The following is a 25,327-nucleotide window of genomic DNA, read 5'->3' as shown; positions in this document are numbered from 1 at the left end:
TCTGGATTATCCCCCCGTTTGTTGATTTTGCATTCCAGGTATTCTGTTATAATTGCAGCTATGCTGTACATTAGTTGGTTTGTTTCTTGCAGTGTGAGCAGGTGCTTATATTTGTTATTATGGTATTGGCATCTTTTAACACTTGTACTAGCTGTTTCTTTGGAACAAGCTTTAATGTAGGCAATCATATTCTGTTGTTTTTGTGCTGATCTAGTTGTCTTACAAAGTATGAGCAATTGCGAAATCTATGCAAAGGTCCATCTCGGTGGTACTACTATCTGCTTTACTCTCTCTGTCTGTCTCTGTCTCTGTTTCTCTCTCCAACACTGCCTGGGATCAATTATGGAAAAAGAAGGAGAACCATTGCAACACTATGTGCCCTCTCTTCTAGTCCCTATAGGCCGGGGGTGTCAAACTCAAGGCCTGAAAGGTGGATCCAGCCCATGGGGTGCTTAGATCTGGCCCACAGGACTGCCCTGGAAACAGCGAGGCCACAGGCAGCCCTCCCAAGTTCCGTTTTCACTGGCAGAGGGTTATAGGAGGCCATTGCAGCCAAAAATGGAGTTTGGGAGCTCGTTTTTGTTGGCCGAGCACTCGGGTTGCCACAGGTGCCCCCGACACAAGTGATGTTGAGCTGGCCACCGCCCACCGTGGCCTCACCCACCCCAGCCTATCAAGGTCCAACACAACCCTGATGTGGCCCTGAAGGAAATCAAATTTGACACCCCTGCTATAGGCAGTCCAGAAGGAATCATGAACAATGATACCAAAAGTATCTGAGAAGCAATGGAGGATGAAAATAGTTGCACCATCCCTGTCCTGGGTCTACCAGTAGTCATAAGAAGATACTGGATTTGCCAGAATGAGTTGCCAAACTTCAAAATTATACCTCAATACTGTGTGTTTCTATCACAAAAAGTGGTTGCTTTGAAATTGATACAAATGTTTCCAACAGAATAAGCATTTGTAGGGATGATACAGACCTCTTAATTAGGCAAATACTTCATCATCACAGTATTGTATATGTCAACTCATTTTGTTTTTGTAGTTACTGATGTATTACTTGTTACTTTTTCTCAAGCTTTCACAAATAGTCCTATGGACCCAGCTAAGGACTATTTTCTCTTATCAACTATTTTGAACAGTTGACTGTGGGAAAAGAGTAGTGTATTTTTGTATATTTTGCATAAGTTTTCATAAGTGCACCATCGTGCCTACCATCCCTGTCCTATTGTCCCCATTTATTCGTACCTATTTCCTGTATTCTTACTCATGTTTATACTTATACCTACTATCTTGTAAGTGATTGACAAATCAAATAAAAATAAATACATAAACAATCCAGAACTATGATTATGAGGGTACAAAAGGGGCAGCCAGTGGAATTTCATAACTAAGGCAGGGAATGCTATTTCTGACATAAGTGAACCAATTCCTTTGGAAAGATAGATAATTAAAATTCTCAACCAATTCTGTGCAGAATGAAATAACAACTGAACATATCAAAAAACACAATGAACTTGCTTGGCTTTCTCAAATAATTGTGTTCTATTTAACCGAACCTGCTTGAATGTAAAAGGTTGACTTGCTTTTCTCCTATGAACAATGCATCATGTTATAATTTCCCATGTTATATGGGTACAAACATTTTCAAGCCTGGTACGACACAGGTAGTTTCCATTGATAAATTCCTGAAGCTGTTTTCACCCGTGTACCAAAAGAGAAGAGAGGAAAACCAGATTGGCAGCTTAGGGCCAGACTTTTTAAAAAATGCCTTCACTTTTATTTGTTATACTTCCTTTCTAGGAAGTGTAATGCAAAACTTACCTGTTGAAGAACAAATATCAAAATTCAAAAATCTGATGAAAGTAAAACAGAAACTCAGCTACTGTACTTCTCTTCCACAGCAATACTGCATCTGGAATAACTGGAACATTTAAGGAGGCATACCAACATTACTCAAGTCATTACACCCCTGAAGAAGAAAGGGTGTCATGGAATATTAAAATTTCCCTCCTTTGAAGCTGTGAAGACTGCAAGCCAAAAAAAAAAAACGGTTAGCCCTAATGCAGAGCTTTGGGGGAGGCAGTGGTAAAAAGCAGATCAACTTAAAATGTCAAAGCAGCAGCCCAGCAGTAGCAGCAGCAAAGGAATCAAACAAAGCAAAACCACAAATGTGCCACAGACCTGATGGGGGATGAATCGCTGGACGTGGAGGAGGTGGGCAAAGGGCTGGATGGTGCGGAGAACATGGGCCAGGACGGTGAAAGGGGTGACGTTGGACTTGGATTCTGAGGGCTGCAAGACAGAACCAAACAACTTATCAAGACACAGAAAAGCACAGCACCAACAAATATCCCTCTTTGAAGGCATGACCCAGCAATAATAAGGGCCCCCCAAAATCTGTGGAACTAGAGAAAATCCCCAAATGGAAAAAAATGCGAGATTATTTAAAGGCCGATGTCTTGTTCCATCGGAGTCTCTTTGTCTCACCTTAGACTTTCTCCCAAAGAAGCCTTCCTAGCATTCCCTTCTCCTGTTATACTCTAAGACAGGAATGGGCAACTAGGGTCCTTTTATGACCTGTGGACTTCAATTCCCAGAATTCTGACAGTTGAAGTTCACAGGTCATAAAGGGGCCATAGTTGCCCACCTCTGTTCTAAGAAGATGCTTTCCTGCTGCCTTTGGCAAGTAGTTCCCAAGGGCCAATCTCATTTTACCCTATAACTCATGCTTTCTCCTCAGCTCCTCCTACCCCCTCTTTTATTTCAAGTATCCCACACTGATTACCAGAAAATTCTGGTCGTATTTTTATACAGTTATCAATCTTTGCAACAACCTGCTGTGGTAGTAAGTTCAGGGGAAAAAGGGGGACTATTGTCTGGGTCACAATTCATAGCATGTGAAAATGATTTCCTGTTTACGTTTATGGGTAAATGAGCCTTGCATACTAGAAACCTAGAGGGACTTATTTTTAATAAACAAATACGTTGGCAGGTGACTCTAAATGGAATAAGGCAAGAGCAGAAAGCTCGCTCTCAATCAAATTTGACCACCACCAGAATACAAATTAAAGACATCCCCCTTCTCCCCCCAGTATACATTTGCTAGATTGAGAAATAACTGAGATAAAAGCTAAAAACACCACAGAGCATTTTTTCCCTATGCAGACAGATCCACAGATGTAAACTGCGGTACATATTTATAAACCACACTGATTTAACTAATGGAAAGCATACTGATCATACTGTATTTTTTTTTCAGGTCCTTAAAAAATATTGGCTGCTGGGAAATGCATACAGAGACAAGCTGTGCCAAGAGAAGACCAGGATTGTTTCATGTGCTCAGGACATAAATAAGATATTATAGACATGAGTGCTTAGAAGTTCAAGTAGTTTCCTCCTAGTTAAACATAAAAAATAGTTTGGAAATGTGTTCCTTCACATGCAATAGAATCTTCAGTCCTAGGATTTAGGGCTGTTTCCTTCAGTAATCAGCAACCACAATGAGTAGTGGCTTAAATGAAACCCTAACAAGTCCCATGGCTTGTTTGGACTGGAGTGAAACTACAAAACTCTCTTAGCTCCTTTGGCATTAATTACTCATGGGTATGCTTTACTGGAAGGGGGTGGTGGTGGTAGCTGAAAACCTGGAAAGACTTGCACATGTCAAATTTCAAATTAATTACAAAAATTCTCAAAGAGAAACAGGACATGTGTGTTAAACACAGCCTTTCAGCTTCATATTATCTGCCCTAATGGGGATGATTATCCAAGCGTCCAGCCAATTTGCAGCCCTACGGAGAGGTGGGAAAGAAAATTAACTTGGGGACTTCTGCTTGTGAAATATGTAGCTAAGCCTTCTCCCATCCCAAGGAGCACAATAACCTTGTCAAAGCCAAAGCATTTTAACACCTGAGGAAAGAAAGAAAGAAAGAGGGAGAGAGAAAGAGAGAGAGAGAGAGAAAGAGAGAGAGAGAAAGAGAAAGAGAGAGAGAGAGAGAGAAAAAGAAGAAAGAAAGAAAGAAAGAAAGAAAGAAAGAAAGAAAGAAAGAAAGAAAGAAAGAAAGAAAGAAAGAAAGAAAGAAAGAAAGAAAGAAAGAAAGAAAGAAATCCTGCAAGCTGCTCTCTCTTGGGGTGGAGAGAAAATACAGTAGTAAGAAATTAAACTAAGAACTGACTTTCTGCTTCAGGCTACCACATTGTGCAACAGCTGAGCTGTACGGCTACAGTCGTCTATCCCCTGGCACAATATGTGGTGGATATAGGAATTTGAAACATGGAAAACCCATTCATTCCTGTTTTCGTGGTTTTTAATGGTGCACATTAAAATGTTTGCCATTATTTAAAGATGTGCTTGCTTTACTGTCTGTTACCTCATCTAGTAGAAAAATGCCAACATATCATGCTATTACTGTTGTTGTTTCTTTGCATGTTTTTATTTAAGTTCTTGATTTTATCACACAATGGGGAATCTGTTTATAGGAACTGCTGATAGACTGATTAAAACATTGCAAGAGAAGGAACACTTCACTTCCTTTGGTTATACCCACAACAAAAAATCTATTAACTAACCTAGGAAATACATTGAGACTGTTGAAAATCAACTGGGACTTTCCACCTTTTGTTCAGGCTTAGATATCTTAGAAACAGACTCGTTAAATCTGAGAATTTAGAATGTCACTATCAGTTTCTCTGCAGTTTTTTGAGCTCCTTTTTCAAGATTGCGGCTGTGGCATATGCTAAAGTCAGAAGAATTTGGTTCCCTTTCCAAAGGGAGAACACATTTTTCAAATACCAGAAGGATCACCAAATCAGAGCTAACATTGTAATAATTAATTCTACGTATGCTGAGTTAGCTATTTGGCGAGCTATGGGATGTCAGTTCAGCAAAAGATAATTCATTCAATGATTTAAGGTGCATATATAGGAGTGATTTGGCAGAAGTTTATTTAAAAGTAAAAATGACTCAAACAGAAATTTACAAATGTTGCACATTCCATGTTAACAGAGGCCAGAAACTGCAGTTGAGCCTCTTATCGCTGTTCTTGGTTTGGCCTGCATTCAAACATTTCGCTATGAAAGCAATATGTAAATATGTGCCCAAAGCTGAGCTATTCACTTCTGAATAATATTTAACCCACTAAATTCTTATCTCAGGCAAATCAACAGTTTCAGAAAAATACTCTTCATACCATCAAACTCTTTACTCCTGTTTAGCACCTTGGATTTTGCACACCTTTATTATCATTGTATACACAATGCATTTCCAGACACACCCATGATTCTTTCTAGTGGACTCCATGAAAAAATCTCAGAGAATAATTATAAGATGCTTTCTAATTTGACACCGTATGGATTGCTTCTTACTATATGGTACCAACTGTCTCTGTATCATGAGAAATAACTCATAAGTACAAAGGAAATTAGGCCCTGCCCAGTTATTTGCTCTTACATCATATCACTCATTGCAATCTCAATTCTATAAAATGGTTTCTGCACAAAGTTAGCAGTTGTGTGAGAGCCACTTTAGATAGTCCTGAGCTGAAAGCTAGACTATGCTTCATGGGGTTTGATGTCATTTCTTTTGAAAATTTTCACTCCTCCTTACCCTCAACAGTCCTCTACTTCATTTACTAATATATTTTAAATTTAGTGGCTCTACTGATCCAGATAATTTTATTTCTGATGGAATTGTACTATCTCTGAACCAATGTAATGCAGTGCAGTGTAGTACAGTTCAATCCAGTCTACTAGCACTGATGATGTTATTAAGGACCCCTCATTTCAACCCCGAGCTTCAAATATGCTCCTTTATTGGTACCAGTCCAGTTTAGTCCAATCCAGTGCAGTCAAGTTCAAACCAATGTCATTAAGTCAAGTGAATGAAATGACTCTTTCCAAAATAAAAGTAACTGATTCATTAGATTTGCAAATGATAACTTTCAATAATTTCATTACACATCCTACTTTTGAAGCAAATACAAGCTTTGGAGTATGTTTGGTGAAGCCACAGTTTCATGTTATCTGCTACTGACTGGAAGAAAAAAAATTGAAAATGATAACTGAACACTGGAAACTATTTTTGTTATAATATAACCATTGGGGCCAGATACCAAGCAATTTTAGATGAAATAACTTATCGCTTTCTGAATAATAGAAATGCTCACAACATAACTGCCTTCTTTTCTCTAGATAAAAAAATATGGATATCTTTTAAAATGCACTTTATAGGAACCAGAAGACAACATGATGCCTATGTTTTATATTAGATTTCTGTGTCTTCCTGTGGAATTCAAGGAAATGGACAGTGTGAAAGGAGCTGATGGCCTCTTTCCAGTTTTCTTGTGGGAAAGTATCCTCATCATAAAAAAAAAAGCAGCTCATAATTTGGCACCAGAAGAACATTCTTGACCACATTAGAACAGTTTTTAATATAAATCATAGTTTATGTCCAAACTTGCTTTAAGTAGGGAGGTCTATGTAAGAAAGACTATAACCTCTACTTCAGAGAAATATAGGAAGCAAATGGAATAAATAGTACAGGGCAGATAAACAATGAAAACTAGGATTGAGTGAATTTTGCAAGACAAAGTTTTCAAAAATGAAAGAATGGTTTTAGCATTCTAACAAAAGCCATAAGCTCCTGTGGGTGCCCATGTCTCTACATACTCTCTACATACATCTCTACATGCTTCCTTTTCCTTCATGAATGTGAAAGTGAAAGCTACCCATTAGTCTCTTTTAGAGCAGTTTTGCAAAGCAACAATTGCTCAAAATAGAATCTCCCATAGGTGATCCATGGACGGCCAACAAATAGTCCTCTGAAGCTTTCCCCATGTCCACCAGCCATTGTCTGCTCATTGCCTTGGCCTCATTCTCCCATATTCCATAATCATAATCTCACCCACTGATTGTCAATACACATGAGGGAGGCATCCAAGAATAAACTAGTCAAAACCTGCTTGCCACATTAGCCTCTGACTTCCCATTCTTATCAGAGTTCAGTTGCCACCTCAGCCTTGCCTCAAATTGTAGATGAATCCATAATCTTGGTTTAAATTTGGGGCACAGACCATGCATAAGACGTAAAGAAATATGACTATCATTATCATTTATCAGTAAAAAAAAACACAAATCCCCCAGGCTCTAAAAGATGAAAACACAAGAAAAAGGGTGTTGCAATTGTACTTTTTGAATTTGTACGCAGTGGTTCATCGTTAAGTTGAAGAAACACTGTGCTGAAGCAATGGTCAGCAAAATTCAGAGAATGAAACGTAGTTGCAACTGCAGGGAAATGAACAGGGTTGCCTCAAAACAGGTATTTTCATTCACTGAAAGCAAAAGGGATACGAATGTCAATTAATTGCATTAAATATAAGTATGCAAATATCGTAATTGTATGTAGATATATATACATACAAAAGATTATTTCCCCATTTAGTCATTAAGAGTTGATTTCTCAGATAATGTTAGTACTAATATCAGATTTCTTCCTGGCTTTTGGTTTGAGCTTCTTCGGCGACAGACCAAAATCCGCAATTGTGCGCAGTTTTGATCTGTGCTCACCGCTGGAGCGCCCCGAGCCAGCTGGTTTCGGGGCTAAGCCACCCCGTAGAGGTGGTGAAAAGGGGGTAGACTGCCAGCAGGGTTAAGGAGAGTCGCATCTCTCCTCCCCAGCTGGTCATTACTCCCTTTCCCAAAGGCAGTTGCAGCGGTGGTCAGAAATGGCCACTTCAAAGAAGAACTCGACTGGAAAAGAATGTGCAGGAGGAAGATAAGAAAAGAAAGTTTTGGCTGACTGGGTTGAACTGATAAAGCAACAATATAAGGTACCCTGGAATTTGAATTATAAAGAATAACATTTCTCCCAAAGAAGACTTTGAAGCAGCGAATGAGAGAGGGAAGGGAAAGGATTTGGTTTTTTTTCTTTTCTTCCCTATATTGACAACTAAGAGATTTAAGCAAAAAATCGGCAAAAAACCACTTTGACATTAACAGGTATTTAAGCTGAAAATAAAATGTCAAAGGGATAATAAAGATTTCTGGATTCTCAAAAACTTTTAAAAGAAGGGAAAAAACAAAAGGGTGGGATCTGGAAAAATGGAGGAAACCATCTGGAAGTGAAAGGAATTAACAGTGAAATTTTAACAAGATTCCTAAAAGATACATTTTAACTGAAACTTTGTAACAAGATAAGAGAACCCCAGGAAGAGAAAGTGGGGGGAAAAAGCAAGAAGAAACAGCTTTGGATTATTTGGATTACTTGGTGATTTTTGGATTTTTGGCTATTGGATCTAAAGGACTAAAATTAATCGTGTGGCTGTTTAGAAGTTTTTAAAATGGTATCACTCTTGGAAGAATTGAGAATAGAACTTAAAAAACAGAAAGAAGATGCACAAGAAGGAAGAGGTTCTTTTGGCTTTGTATTTCAATTTTTAGAAATGGAGATCCTGCACTATGAGAAACAACAAGAAATGCCTGTAGAACAAGAACGGCGGGACAAAGAAGAAGCCATCTTCAATAACCAAGTATTTCTATGCAGGGAAAAGAAAGGAAAGGGGGGAAAGAGAGTGAAAAATTTAAGATTTGAAAAAAAACCCCCAAAAAGGATAGTTTGAAAAGGAACTACAATATTAGGAAGAAACAGAAGAGAGGATTACAGAAGAGAGAATCAGAATTAGAGAGAGAAGGGGTCAAAAAGGGAAGGGAGAAGAAGGAGGGAAGAGGGAAAGGAAAAGAAATTATAAAGGACAGAAACAGGACATAGAGAAACAAGGAAAACATACAAAGATTAAGGGTATAAGCCTATTTAGAAGACAGAGATAATGGGTGAAAATTTAATTGAAAGGGGGATTCTGCAAGGGTACATAAGATAGTATTGTTATATTAGAAATAGAAATGAACTTTGAAAATATGAAACAAGTGTGATTAAAATGATAGATAAAATACTCATTGTAATGTAATGGAATGTTTAATAAATAAATGAAATAAAGAGAATGAGAGAATGGAATAAGGAAAGGAGGGGAACATTTTAATTATTATTAATGTGTTATAAAAATTTAAGTGAAGAGGAATATGAAAGAAATATGAAAAAATATGGAAATATTATAAGTGTTCCTAGAAGTATGATATCCTATTGAAAAGAAATGTTAAAGATGTTAAAGGTTATAACTAACATTAATGATAGAGCTGAATTGGAATAGAATAAGTATTTTATTTATTATTGTTATGTATATACTTTTTCTTTAAGAACTTAGTGCGTATTTTAAGACTGTACCAGGCAGAATTTGACTGGAAGTTATGTGTTATATTGAATGTTATAATTGCAAAGGCATAAATTGAAGTTTAAATAAGAGTTGAAGGGATAAAAATTAAAAGATGTAAAGGTGTCATACTCCAATCAGTATCTACAGGGGAAAATTTTGTTGAATGAGAAGAGAAAATATGAAATTGAAACAAGACAGACAAAAGTATAAATATAATGATTAGAAAGATATTGAAACTTAGAAAAAGATATATATAATTGAATTTAGAAAGGAATGAGATAATTAAAAAGTAAGACTGAGAAAACTAAGGGAAGGGAAAAATTATTGAGAAAATATTAAAATAGTAATAAGATATGGAATAGAACACAAATATGAATATGAAATTGAATTTGTGTCCGTATGGAGAAGTGATAACTCGGGACCATGCTATTCTCAAAAAAAGAAATTTTACTTGTATTATGTTTTGTGAAAACCAAAATAAATTTTTTATTAAAAAAAAGATTTCTTCCTTTCCCACAAATATTAATTTCACCTAAATTTAATTAATTTCACTTCAATCAATGCTCTCCCCTTTAAAACCAAATACATGGCTTCAAATTGCTTACATGCTTTACAATACATCGAATTTTTTTCAGCTTTCATGTAAGATAACCAGAGCAATTCTACTTAATAAGTTTGATAGATTTATTTTTTCAACATCTAATGCAAAATATGCATATTGATCTTTAGACTCTTCCATTTGTCAATGAAAGTACTAGGCTAGAATGGGAGAAGATGCCCTGTCACAGACCTTGTGAGAATCGTGAATATGGAGATCAAATATGTGATAAATGTCTAAGAAGATTTTCAATCATCGAGGTCATGGGTGTCCCAAATGTGTTTTTTTTAAAGGTAACTAGACCCCCCCCCTTGAGGACATTTCACTTTTCCAGTTACCACTTTCACTTTTCCAGTTACGCTTCTGCAGGGTCATTTGCAAAAATGAATCAAGCAAACGCAAATTCATTTACACTATAAATTCACTTGCCAAAACCAACACCAACCATAAGAACCTCCGTTGTCGCCTGACCTAACCATACAGCAACGTGCCCGCTCCCGTGTACTCGCACTGAACTCAAAAACGTCTCGACAATGGAGAGAAGGACCTGTACATTGACTACCATGCTGACTGTATCAAAAGTAAGTCACACATTCCGCAACTCAGCTTTAACCTTCAACCACAACCCTACCTCAACCAATCCACCATCACCCAAGACTAGGCACGCACGCCCTAACTACCTCAACTCCAACTACTGCTGGCCTTAAATGCAAGCTACTCAATGCAAGAAGCCTTGTAAATAAAATACCTGAATTTTTCTTCCTACTAAATATGGCTAAATTCAACATTATATTTGTCTGTGAAACATGGCTCAATGCATCTCTCCCGACTCCATTACCACAGTAAGAGACTATCATGTTTACCGATCAGATCGTGAAATTCGTAGAGGAGGTGGTGTTGCTATCTTCTACAAAAGTCCTTACATCTAAAAAATATCCAAGTTACCCAGGAGCTTGCTCTTCCTGAGACCATTATCTGTGAACTATCCTTAAATATCACAATTCGATTCTTACTATGTTACAGAGCACCTGATTATGACATCGAACATGTAAACAAGCTAAATACACTACTAACATGGGCAGCATCCTGCCCATACCCTTTATCTTTCTTGGTGATTTCAATATGCCTCATATTGACTGGACCCTAAATGAATGTACAACTGAAACCATACATGCAACCTTTTACAATGCTGTTACAAATCTGGGACTGGAACAGCTAGTATCCAACAACACTAGACTAAACAACTGCCTCGATCTCATCTTCTGCAATAGTTTGAATTTAATTTACGGAATACAAACTAAAGAACCCTTTTCAGCAGTGACCACAATATGATTGACTTTTGTCTCAACATACGTCCACACAAAAACCACCACAATGATGTGATCCCCAATTATAATTTCAAAAAGGCAACTATGATCTTATAAACAACGATCTCTCATCCCTTGATTGGCAATCTCTATTCACTGGATGCAATACTGTTGAAGACCATTACAACATATTTTTACTTGAAGTCAAAAGAGTCATCAAACTATATGTACTAACAACTACTCCCAAAACAAAACAAAAAACCAGATTGCCCATAACAATAAGGAAACTTCAATCCAAAAGAGATCACTCTGGCGGAAAAACAAATCTGGTCACGTTGCCAATTTCAAAAGCCGATACAAAAATTTATGCCACCAAATAAAGACCGAATGCACCAATTATCACATTAAACAAGAGGAAAACCTTCTAAGCACCAATTCTACCAATGCTTTTTACAATTTTGTAAACAACAAACTAAAAGATTCAAGGTCCATCCCACCCCTGATAGGACCTAATGGTAAAGACTACCAGACGACACCATTAAAGCCAACATCTTTAACACATTTTTGGCTCAGTATTTGTAAACAGCAATGGATCATGCCCAGCATTTCCTAGCCGAACCACAGATAACTACAGTGATCTAATACATATCGATTTTACAGAAGACAATGTTGAAAAAGCACTCGCAATCTAAAACCATCCCTATCTATTGGACCGGATGGAATATGTGCCTATTTCTTAAAAAAGTTATCCACTGCCATAGCCAAACCTCTAAGCATAATCTTTGAAAAATCTTTCAGGACCAGTTCCTTGCCTAACCTATGGTCACAAGCCACAGTCATCCCCATCTTCAAAAGGAGACCCTTGCCTAGTTGAAAATTACAGACCAATCTCCTTATGCTGCGTCACCTGTAAAGTCATGGAATCAATTATTAACCAATCCATCATCCTCCACTTAGAGACAAACAACCTACTCTCGAATAAACAATTTGGTTTCAGAAAAAAACTATCCTGTAATCTGCAACTCTTACACTGCAAAAACATATGGACTACACAACTTGATCAGGGCAAAACAATAGATGCAATCTACATAGACTTCTGTAAAGCCTTTGATTCAGTGGTACATGACAAACTACTACTAAAAATAAAATCCTATGGTATCTCTGGACAACTGCATAACTGGATAGAAGCATTCCTGTCAAACAGACAACAAATGGTCAAAATTGGGAGTGTCCTATCAAATTCTGTACCTGTCAATAGTGGTGTCCCCAAGGCAGTGTTCTAGGACCAACTCTCTTCATAATCTACATAAATGACCTCTGTGATCATATTAAGAGCAACTGCGTTCTTTTCGCTGATGATGTAAAGCTGTTCAATACCACAGACAATACTGCTACCCTTCAAGAAGATCTTGACTGTGTATCAGAATGGTCAAACAAATGGCAACTTCAAATCTCAACAAATAAATGCTCTGTCTTACATATTGGCAAAAAAATCCGAAAATAAAATACAAGCTGAATAGTCAAGATCTTGTTGATGATCCAAGCTCTGTAAAGGACCTTGGAATACTCACCTCTAATGATCTAAGTGCTAGTGCCCACTGCAACTACATAGCCAAAAAGGCATTAAGAGTTGTTAACCTAATCTTACGTAGCTTTTTCTCTGGTAATATCACACTACTAACTAGAGCATACAAAACATTTGCTAGACCAATACTCGAATACAGCTCATCAGTCTGGAACCCACATTACGTATCTGATATTAGCACAATTGAGAAAGTCCAGAAATATTTCACAAGAAGAGTTCTCCACTCCTCTACTCGTTGTAGAATACCTTATGCCACCAGACTTGAAATTCTAGAACTAGAAAACCTTGAATTACGCCGTCTTCGGTCTGATTTAAGCATGGTATATAAAATCATACATTGCAATGTCCTACCTGTCAATGAATACTTCAGCTTCAACCATAACAACACAAGAGCACACAACACATACAAACTCAAGGTTAACACACCAAGCTTGACTGCAGGAAATACGACTTTAGCAACAGAGTGGTCAATGTCTGGAATACTCTACCCGACTCTGTAGTTTCTTCCCCAAACCCCAAAAACTTTAACCTTAGACTGTCTACTATTGACCTCACCCCTTTCCTAAGAGGTCTGTAGGGGCGTGCATAAGCGCACCAACGTGCCTACCGTCCCTGTCCTATTGTTTCTTTTATTTTTCTTTATTTTTCTTATATGTACTCATTTCATGTATTCATAATTATGTATACACTTTTACTTATCTCGTAAACAATTGACAAATAAATAAATAAATAAAATAAATAAAAATAAAAAGGAATCCAAAGAAGTTATTCAATACTTCTACTTTATCAATCATGGATTGACTGTATTGATTAATATCTGGAAAATCTCTTGTCATTAATAATAATTGATATCAATTATTTGGAAATAGTAATGTGGGAAAGGACGCAATCTCTTTACCTTGAAAAATGTACCATTTATTGTCCCCAGAAGAGGATGTAAATCTCTCAGAAATACAGAGCACACACATGCCTTTAGAAATTCATGGCCAGTGTATTAATTTGTTCGTATGATGTGCAGCAATATTTTGGTGACAAATACAGTATTTGCAGTACAATAATCTTGTTTTCTGGTACTACCGGTGTCCCATTTCTCTAAGCCACTAAAAAAGCAAAAATGTCGCTTTGACTGGTCTGAATGTTCTTGTGCCTCTTGCTTTAGAGATTTTCTTTTGATGGTAATGAATTTATACCACTACCTCTGTATCCTCATTCACCTGAGTACTTTTTAAATTTCCTCTTCCAGAAGAAGGTACACTCAGCAGATTTAATGAGGTTGGCCAGGATACCCAGGTGCAGTTGTTGAAGTACAGCATTTTTTAAAAATGGAAAATTATCTGAACATGCAAGCTTTGGAGAAAGCAGCAACTGTATACAAAAATGGACAAAGATTTCTTCTGGGACAGTGACTGACAAAAGTAAGATTAGATTAATATGACAAGAGTACTGAAGTGGAACAGCCTAAGCCTAGATTTACGTCAACTGAAATTACAAATACTAAATATGGAAAAAGGAAAGTCTGGGAAGTCTTTTTTGTTGTTGTTGAGTTTAGGGAAAATACATTTATTGCCTTGAAGGATAAGAAGAACCCTGCTGGATTGGACCAAGGAAGGTTATCCTGACTTCAGCATTACAAAGCTAAATATTCCCAGAAAGGGTACAGGCAGGGCAGGCAGGAAGGCAATAGAGCTTGGTTGCTGCTTTCCTAAACAAGTGCTATGAAAAACTATGGAAGAAAAACAGATACAAATGCAAATACAAATAGAAATTATAATAATATCTAAACCAGGGGTGTCAAACTCAAGGCCCACGGGCCAGATCTGGTCCATCCATGGGGTGCTTAGATCTGGCCCATGGGGACACCCTGGAAACAGCAAAGGACTGGCTCGTGATGCCTCTGCTAGAGAAAACAGAGCTTAAGAGGGCCCTACGCGGCCCTCCCAGGCTCTGTTTTCAGCCACAATGGCCTCCTGCAGCCCTCTGCCAGCGAAAACGGAGCTCGGGAGGCAGCCCCCTGAGCTCTGTTTTCACTGGCAGAGGGCTAGCAAAAGAAACTAAAAACGAAACAAAAGGAGAAATGTTTCCCCTTTTGCATTTGAGTATGCAAGAAGGGAGATGGGAAGGAAAATGAAGATGGAAGGAAAAAGAGGAAAAGGAAGGAAGGAAGGAATAAAGGAAGGAAAGAAGGAAGGAAGGAAGATTATAATGAGAATAAGGGAGGGTCTGAGGGAAGTCCTGCCTTAGCACTTGGCCACCACAAGTGCCCCCTGACACAAGTGACATTGAGCTGGCCACACCCCCCCTGCCCCCCCCCAAGGTCAAACACAACCCTGATGCGGTCCTCAATGAAATCAAGTTTGATACCACTGATCTAAACAATGAACAAAATTCATTTCAACAGCATTTTCCTCTTCAGGCCCTTCCTCTTCTTCGTAACTTTGACAGCATTCATTTCTGTCATCTGTCATTCTGTTTTTAACTGCTTAATGGTTAAAGTACAGCTAGCCCTTGACTTATGACTACAACTGAGCCAAAAAAATTAAATTGCTAAGTGAGTTTTGCTTCATTTTACTTTCTTGCCATGGATGTTACCTGAATCATTGCAGTTGTGAAATTAGTAACATGACTGTTCAGTGAATCTGGCTTCCCCATTGACTTTGCTTATCAGAAAGTCACAAAAGCTGATCACATGACCCTGGGACATTGCAACTGTCATAAATACGAGTCAGTTGCCAAGCACTTGAATTTTGATCATATGACCCTGGGGATGCTGCAAGGGTCATAAGTGTGAAAAATGGTCATAAGCCACTTTTTTCAGTGCTGTTGTAACTTGGAACGGTTACTAAATGTTGTAGGTTGTGAGCTACCCCTGTAGTGATGGTTTTGTTTTAACTGTATATGCTGTCCAAAGTCACACGCAAGTGAGATAGGCAGCTGTATACATCTCATAATCCCTTAAAAGATAAACAAGTCATTAGCTGAAGCAAAATGAGAAATAATCGACATATCAAAAGTTGCTGGCCAATCCTACTTTCTCCATTAGTTTAAAAGCCAAAATAAAAACAGCAACCACAGCAACAAAAAGCCTTTGGCTGGGGGAGCTGCACATATGGTGCTGTGCATGCGTAAGAATGACTACATAATTGTGTTATGCTAGCACATCTAAGAGGCCAAGCCGTGTTCACTTAGGAGATGCTACAGCTCAGAGTATGTAAATAATGTATATGCATACATTGTGTTTAGCATCTACACAAGCCTATTTCTGCCCTCTAATGGAAAGAACGCGCCATGATCCCTCAAGCACAAGTGCTCCGGGGTCCAGGAGAATAGAGAGGACTTTCTAATTTTAGGTTATTAGCAAACAAACCAAAAAGAAGCATTCACCTGGAAACTGCTGCTATTTAGTCTTTTTTTCACTAGAAACATGCATTTTCCTCCAAAGATGGTAGCATGGAGGTTTTTCTGTTCTCTTGACAAAAAGGTATTGTTGGAAAGGGAAACGAGTAATCTAACGTTGAATCAAACATTCCTCAAAGAAGAGGAAGACTCCACACGTGCAAGATTGGGATACAAATCACATGAAGATAGTATCAACACAAGTTGGGGAGGATAGCCACTTGCAGATCCTATAATAACCGATACAGCTTAGAAACGTAATCTACAGAATTACCTATAGAATAAAGCTAACATAATATCCTGATTTAATCATGTTAATATTATGAAGAATAGAGTAGAGTAGAGTAGAGTAGAGTAGAGTAGATAGAGTACAGTAGAATAGAATAGAATAGAATAGAATAGAATAGAATAGAATAGAATAGAATAGAATAGAATAGAATAGAATTCTTTATTGGCCAAGTGCGATTGGACACACAAGGAATTTGTCTCTGGTGCATATGCTCTCAGTGAACATCCGTAAAGAGTCATAAGGTATAACACTTAATAATAGTCATAGGGTTAGGCATTTAATATCCCCCTCCACCAAGACCCAGATTCAAGAGAGAAAACTGTACCATGAGAGACCTTTCTAAAAGGCATTAGGAATGGCAAGAAGCCCTAATTTTGATGAGTGCTGCTTCTCAAAACTTCAGTGATCCTTATATCCTATGAAGTACACATTGCTATTGTGTCTATCTAGGATAAATTAGGGAAGCTCCTTTGTTACCCATGGAATCTTATTTATCCATTGTTTCCCATGCAGACATCCCTTTTCTAGGTAGGACTGAATTTCATCCTGCATGTTTAAAATTGGTTCCAAAACTGCAGAACCAAATGTTTCATGCTTGCAAGGAATATCCTTTGCATGCTTAGAATACAAAATTTTATATTTGGATCTTGTAGAGTTCTAAGACAATCAGCATCATTTTAAAGTAGAAATGTAAAGTATGTAGAATTACCTTACCTGGAGTCTCATTACACACAAAGTTTTAGTAACTTTGCAACACACTATAGGCACTTGACCAAAAGATAATAATTTTATTTTACAGGTGATATGAAAGAGCCAAAAGTTGCAGAATTAATTGGCTCAGTACAAATACAGATAGTCCTCAAGTTGTGATAGCAGGGGTGGGATTCTACCAGTTTGCACCTATTTGCTAGAACTGGTTGTTAACATTCTAAGCAGTTTGGAGAACTGATTGTTAAAAGAAATTACTGGCCTAATCCTGTAAGGAAGGCAGGAAGGAAACATTCTGGTGTTGCTTACAGAAACTGCCTCTCCGTTAACCCTTATTACATTCTTGGCAGGACTAGACTTCCTGTCTCTGGAATGTCTCTGGAGTTTTTTTTCCCACTCCTTTGCTGGTACTTTGCTTGTGTGGAGTAACCATTCAAAGTTACAATGGCATTGAAAAAAGTGACTTATGACCATTTTTCACACTTACAATTGTTGCAGCATCCCCACAGTCATGAGAAGCCAGGTGAGGAGATGTGTGCCTCGATGTGAGTGATATTGAGTTGGCCATGCCCAGCCAATAACATGTCCACCCAGTCACATGACCACCAACTAAGCCACGCCCACAGAACCGGTTGTTAAAAAATTTGAATCCTACCCCTGTATGATAGCCATTGGGACTGGCACGGTCATTAAACATGAAAATGCAGTCCACATTGCTTAGTGACATCAGTCCCAGGCAGTCCCATATGCCATCATAACCCCACAATATGCAAATTGTTAAGTGGGAAAAGTTGGGAGTCCCAGGTAAGGAGCACAAGGGTGCCATGTAGGAGTTGGGGGCAGACCTTGGGCATGAGTCAAACAAGAGTCCACATAGGCTGAATAGAAGCATGGGGAGGGAAGGTTGTGTGTGATAGAAAAAGCAGACGTGACCTACTGAAGTAACTTGTAACCTTTCTTGCTGGCTTCCCCGTTATCTTTGCTTCTGGGGAGCCAGCAGGAAAGGTTGCAATAGGCGATCATGTATCTGTGTCATAATTGTGAGCTGAGCACCAGAGTGCCCAGATTGTGATCACATAAACAAGGAGGATGGTGCAGTGGCTGGAACTTTGAAGGCTAGTTATAAATAGATTGATGTGTTGAGTTTATGTTTGACCAACAAAGAAATAAAGGGAGACTAATATAGATTTATTTGAAGCTATTTAGCTCTCATCAGCTAGCCATACCCTTTATGGGATTCAAAGCGGAAGCAGTATGCTCCGTCCCATAACTGAGTAGACCAGGTTGCTCCGATAGACCAGAAAAAAAAAACTTAAATAGATTAATGGTATATTTATGTATAATCTTGATTTTTATCTTACTATATGGAGGGGAAGTGGCCATGTTATGTACAATATTCTTGCTTTGTGTGAGAAAGTAATACTTGTACTAAATACAGGTAGTCCTTGGTTGATGACCATTCGTTCAGTGAAGTTGCAATGCTGAATGAATGATCATTATGACTGGTGCTTGAAGTTCTGGCCATTTCAGTGTCTCATAGTCACATTTGGGAGATTGATGTGGGAGATTGATGACTGGCTTGCATTTATGATTGATCCTAGCATTTCATGGTCATATTCTTCTTCCCCATTTCAACTGCGTGTGTTGTAATTCCCCTCCCCATCTACTAACCTCCTCCCCATCTCCGCCAGTTTTAGCTGCTCAATGTTCTACTGCCTACCCTTGCCACCCCCGGCAGACCCTAGCTGACCCCAGTTTTCTTCCTCCAGGAAACAAAGTAACCAAAATTATAATCATTACTTTAGGATATAAATCTTTGCCATGTGGCATGGACTGTGAACAAGGAAATTCATGACTCAGCATCCCCAAATATCACTTACTTTAAGAAACTACTGATGTATGTTATATGCTGTAACTCAGAAATATGATGGCAAAATAACATGACAAAGTGATCAAAATGAACACAAAATTGACCTCAAGAGCAAATTCTCCCCCCCCCCCCGTCTTATGTGCCATAAGTATTCTTATTTGATCTTTAATTTAAATATCTTCTTCAAACCCCCAACTGTCATGCAATTACTATAGCAATGCTATAAAATCCAATCTCAACTTTGCAAACATACATGACTAACATACATGCTGGTGACCTTCTACCGCTGGACCATAGAGAGTATCTTAACTTACTGCACCTGTGTATGGTTTGCCAATTGCACAGTGGCAGATAGGAAAGCACTCCAGAGGGATAACATCATCACCCAGAAGATCATTGGTTGCCCTCTTCCCCCTTTGGAAGAGCTTTATAGCTCCGGCTGCCTTAAGAAAGTTCAAAACATTCTCAAAGATCCATCTCATCCTGGGAACCCTTTTTTTGAACTATTACCATCTGGCAGACGGTACAGAATAATAAAAACAAGGGCAGCTTCTGAAAAACAGCTTCTATCCCAGGGCATTAGCTCTGTTGAATTTTATTGTATAGTATACTGAAGATGGCATTTAATTTCTTTGTACGGTGTGCAATGACGATAAAGTAAACTAAACTAAATTGTCCTAATTTTACCCAGACCCAGTCATGAGTAAGAAATTGAAAATAGTTGTATTTTTTTCCTTTCTTCCTTTCCTAATTTTCTATTCAGAAATAAAACTGGGAGGGAAATATATATTCCTTTCTTTAAGAACCATTTAGCAGATAAATATTTATGTAAAGAACTTTTTTTCTTTTTATTTGACTTAGTTTCTTACCTGCTAACTAGAACACTTTTTAAAAACCATGTTTCTACAGTGGTTAGGCTTGGGACTTGGAGCTGGTGTCAATCCAACCCAATACCTTAACTTGACTTTGACAACAGCAGATCTACTGTAGGGTTGTAGAAATGTTCATTCTCCTGTTATTACTGTCCCTTAAATCCATGTGTGCTATTTACCACAGGCAGAATAGGAACTTCGGATGGATTCATTTCCTCAGAAATCAAGGCCTCCATCCTGACCACAAGCAGTAAATAAAAAGATCATGTGCATTCACAGAAGAGCCACAAAGCAATAAAGAAAAACGGTCCTGCAAAAGGCATGTTTTGAAACCAAGCCAGACAAGGCTACATTGCATTAGCACTTTGCTGGTAACATCATTGTTAAAAATCACAAAATTGGTTCTTTTGAAATGCAGCCATTGGGAGATCAAGTTTTCAAACATGTCACTTCTTAAATAGTTTCAGAGTTGTTGTTGATAGCTTACAGAACAAGCATGGTATTTTTTAAAAAAATATTTCCTGCCCCTGCGTTGGACAACAAGTGATCCCAATTGAGAGAAGGGGTTTCAAAGACCATTGTTCAGGATTCTAAGCCTACCCTGTGCCTAGAGATAAGGGCTCATTATCCGTATCACCCATAAACATACATTTACCTGGTTAAATAACTGAGTGGTTGGTGGGGGTGGGAAATAAACCACAAAAAGAAAAGGGTATATTTATGTGTGCTTCCAAAAAGCAAATTGTGAAGGTAGATTACTTACTGGAATACTGTGGTACCCGCTCATTATGGTCAATGCCACAACAAAGGGAGAATGAGTAGTTACTGAAAAGGAGGATTTCTGATAATGCTTCCTGAAGGCTTGATCTAATCTTCTCCTTCTTTTTTTTTTTTTTGCCCGCCAAGATACTTCCTTATTGCTTCCTGAAGTAAGCAGGGCATACAGCAGCAGCACCAAACCTGTCCTTTTCTTCCCACATAAACCCAGCGATTGTATTTCAGGCAGGCAGCTAGCAACCGCAGCTCTGTTTATCACAAGCAGAAAGGGAAATTGTGGGGATGGAAAGGCAAAAAGGGACTTCAAGATGCAAAAGGGAACCAAACTGGGATCTGTTTGCCATTCCTCAAAGCAACTGGATCTTTTTTTGTGTCTGCACAGTAGTCCTTTGTGCGTTGTTAATGACATATGAATTATATATATTGAAATAAATAAATAAACATAAGGGAAGTTCAATAAAACATAGTGCTTGTCTTGGCTTTGACTATTATGGAGTGTGGTCCTTAGTTAAGTTTCTCAAAAAGCATATGCAGTCTTCAGTATGGAAAAAGTTGAGCAATCTTGAAATATTCAGCCTGCTCCCTACTAGATTAATTGATTATATGACATCAATTGATTGATTCTTAGCGAGTGAGCAGGCTAGTGAAGATCTAGCCTGAACTTGGTCCATCATTGTTATAACCAAGTCTATTTACATTGTTGCTGGTCATCTTCTCTTTCCTTCCCCCCTTCCAATCATTAACTTCTCCAAACACCTTAATACAGGTAGTCCTCAACTTATAATAGGTCATTTAGTAACTGTTCAAAGTTATAATGGCACTGGAAAAAGTGACTTATGACCATTTTTCACACTTACAACCATTGTAGCAGCCTCATAGTAACGTAATCGAAATTCAGATGCTTGGCAACTGACTCATATTTATGACAGTTGCCCTATCCCAGAATCATGTGATCGCCTTTTGCGACCTTCAGACAAGCAAATGGGAAAGCCAGATTCACTTAAAAACTGTGTCACTAACTTAACAGCTGCAGTGATTCACTTAACAACTGGGGCAAGAAGGTCATAAAATGGAGGCAAAATTCATTTAACAAATGTCTCACTTAAAACTGAAATTTTGGGCTCAATTGTAGTTGTAAGTCAAGGATTCCCTATATTTGCATAAAGTGTCTGAAATATGATGATCTGAGCCTGGATATTTATGTTTCAAGTGAGAATCTCTGCCTTGGTAATGGCCTAAGCACTGAACTGACTTCAACTTCTTGTATTAGAAGTTCTTGTAATTAGAAATTACTATCAGTTCATTAGCATGCTTTAGCATACCAGTTTAAGGTTCAGAGTTATTTTGAAAGACTATTTTTTTCTTATCTGTTTCCATTTCTGCCCACTTTACAGATATTGATGTAGTACTACTTCTTGTCTCTTCAAAAAGCTCTCTGAAATTTTTAACTTCCTGTCTGAGTTTTTCAGTCTGTCTTGGCTTTGCCTTTTCCCCATCTTCTTAGTAGTTCCCATCATTTGTTCTAACATCCAGTTTGCTTTTTTCTGTTTCTTGATCTGTGGTAGTTTCTTTTTCTTAACTTCATTCTACCACTCCGTTAGTTCCTAAACTATTATGTTCAGAATCTTGAAGCAATTCCTGATGTTTCTTGAAAGTGGTAGGAACATTTGCAAAATCGTATTGTGGAAATGGGTTTGAACTTCCTCTGCTTAATTTGGAATTCCCACATTAACCATTTGTGAATTCTTCCACCGCTAGTCTGTGGCCAGGCCTTTGCTGTTAAAACCTCTTGTATCAATAATATGGTCCTCTTGATTTCTGTGTACTCCATCCAATGATATCTATGTACAGTATGTAAGTATCCTTTTGGTGGTTGAAAGACCAAGCCAGAAACAATTAAATAACGGGATAGTCAGGATTTCATAAGGTACCCCTGTGCTTCATTTATCTTTCCTAAGCCATACAATGCAACTTTCCAACTCTGGTACTGCAGTTTCCAACCACAAGCAGCACATTTTGCTTGTATGTTCTGTTAATTTCAAACTGAATTTTGATCATCAAACTCATCAACCTCTTTTTCTGCTTCAGTGGTTGCAGCAGAAACTTGGATAATTGTCATATTAAAAGATTGTCCACAAAACCTAATTGCTATTATTCAGGTCGTTGACTGCATTGGTGCCTAGGAATGTTCTTATTATATCCATCCTAACTATGAAAACAACACTGTTCCTTTTTTGTTTTTCTAGTCATGAGTAATAAACAGTGCAATCTTCTCACTAAAGTGACCAATTCCAGTCCATCTTAACTTGCTGATGCGTAAGATGTTAATGTGTAGTTGATCCATTTTATCTTTCAGTAGTCTGAAATTTTCCTTGTTTAAGATTCTTATGTTTTATGTTCATAAATATTCCAAAAGTTCCCCAGCTCTTCTTTAGTAACATGTTGTGTGCCATGTTACACGAGAGGCCTATCATTTGGCTCAATATCATCAATTGCATTTTCTATCTATGTGGTTTTCCTGTTTTTTAAAAAATACATATATCATTTTGCTTTCTCCCACATTTTGTATGAATTGATGAGTTTGCAATTGTCACTAAAGTGACCTTCTGTCTCCAGCATCTTTCTGTATTGCAATTGTTCAGTATATGTTCAATATATAAAGCCTGCTTGCTTTAAGTGACCTCATATTTTGAGCGACTCTGCATAATCTTGCCATACACCCTCAGGGTTCTACCCTTATCCTTAGCAAGAACACCTTCCTCCCTGCCATAATGAAGCAGCACAGTTGGATTTAGGAGCTACTCCTTACTACGGTAGTATCCCAGATAATTCAAGACCTCTAGACCTACAAGTTATATATTAAAAGCAATGAAAGAGTGACCCACTACAATGAAAAAACAACAACAGCAGCAGCAGCAACATACAAATCTTCTAACTAAGCTTTTAAAGATGGGCCATTTTTGATTGGCTTGTTGTGGCCATTATATATTCCACAAAATAAAATAAATCCCATTGCTGTCATTCTTTTGATTCAAATGTATGTAAGAAATTTATTTCTTTTTAAATCTTGCTTCATTTTTATATTACTTCAAAAACATTACAAGTTCATAGCATTTGGAATATTTCATTGTCACCACATTGTTATATATTATTGTAAATCCTGTGTTGTTTTTCAAACACAATCTTAGGTCCTGACATTGGCATTCATAAGAATTTAGCTCCTGGATTCAGATGACCACATATTGGACTAAACAGCTCTTCCTCCCAACTGGTTTAATTTCTCAGGTCTTTTTCAGATGAATTTGTCTCCTCCTGATTCATGGCTATACATAAAAATATGTAGGTTTCTTCTTAACCCACATATGCATGTTTTATAAAGAGCATATAGTAGAGGCAACCAAGCAGCTTCTCAAAGACATGTATATTAAAATGGGCATGTATATTCAAACGTGCCAAAGATGTATTTCTAAGTAGCCTTTGCACTACTGATAGAGCTAAATATTTAAAGCAAATCACTGTTTCTAAATTAAGGAGGGCCTTAATTTTAGCGTAGTTCAATGGAGCAGTTTAGAGAAATTCCATGTAAATCCCAAATCTACTCATGCAGTGAAGGAGTTTTAAAAACCATCAAACATGCCATTCCGTAGTGCCCATTTTATGCTGAAACTTACGGTGAGCTAATTCCACATCTAATGAAATATCCTGGTCACTCTAAACAGTTCTATATAAAACCTTTACAGATTCAGATGACTCTATTTCCTTAAGTGTGGCTAAATTCTAACATGGAGTATATAAAATGCCCAGCATTAACAAACATGTTTATCTATCTAGCTAAGCAGTATCAATTATGTATTCAACACATTAGACTTTATGGATTGGTCAGTGATCACAATAAAGATTCTATTCTAGACTTCTATTCTATTCTTAGTTTTGGGGGTTTTTTTTAATGTGATTTGGCCTTCTGTTGAATTTTCTGTGATTTTTTTTTTTAGCCATAGCTTTAGATCATATTTTTCCTTTTTCATTTACTGAATTGTGCAAAAGATTTGATTGGTTTATGATAGATTTGGCTGCTAAGAGTAATATTATTAACTTCTTCATTAATCAGTTTACCATGCTCTCCCTCAAAAATATGCAATAACGCAATTCAGGGACACATTTTACTTTTTCTTTAATTATAGATAATACTTTTCTGAAATATTTCTGCTAGAATGATACAACTTTTTTTCACAGGTCCACTAGATATGAAGAAATGTATCTTTCTATTTACATTCTTTCCAGAATTATTGCATTATTTGCATTGGGGCTTTCTCTGGGTTACCTTTACTTACCATTCTTACATAGAATCCTCTAGGTATCTCACTGATTTAGATATATTCTGCCAGTACCAGCTTTGATTTTTTTTAATACAAATCTATACCCCACACTTCCTATAATGTATAACTCTATTGCGTATATTCTCAAAATCATTCCTTCCTGTTATGAATGATAATTATTAATTTCTAAATACCTGACCACTTTATCAGATTCAGCTTGAAACCACCTTAGCCACAATACCTCATGGCCTACTTTAAATTCTCTTTCTTATTGCCTAATAATTTGTTGTTATAAAAACCTCTAACTCTGTATAACTGACAGATTATTGAACATATGGGACAT

At 37.6% G+C, this 25,327-nt stretch overlaps 1 protein-coding gene across 3 annotated transcripts in view; it reads right to left on the bottom strand.

Moving 5' to 3' along the window:
- The window catches only part of ARHGAP26 (Rho GTPase activating protein 26), a 276,121-nt gene that overhangs the window by 17,443 nt on the left and 233,351 nt on the right, over nt 1–25,327 (bottom strand). For 2 of the 3 annotated variants that reach the window (XM_026696419.2, XM_087924476.1), the window contains exon 21: nt 2,188–2,298. The exons of the other annotated variant lie outside the window; for it this stretch is intronic. In XM_026696419.2, coding sequence (XP_026552204.2) covers nt 2,188–2,298 — 111 coding nt within the window. The remainder of the gene's footprint in view (nt 1–2,187; nt 2,299–25,327) is intronic. 3 annotated transcript variants of the gene reach the window in all.

The sequence above is a fragment of the Pseudonaja textilis genome, chromosome 2 (genome assembly GCF_049901715.1).
Source record: "Pseudonaja textilis isolate UNSWEBS1 chromosome 2, rPseTex1.2, whole genome shotgun sequence".
In the NCBI taxonomy this organism is placed as follows: Eukaryota; Metazoa; Chordata; class Lepidosauria; order Squamata; family Elapidae; genus Pseudonaja; species Pseudonaja textilis.
This window is presented reverse-complemented; position numbering and strand designations above follow the sequence as displayed.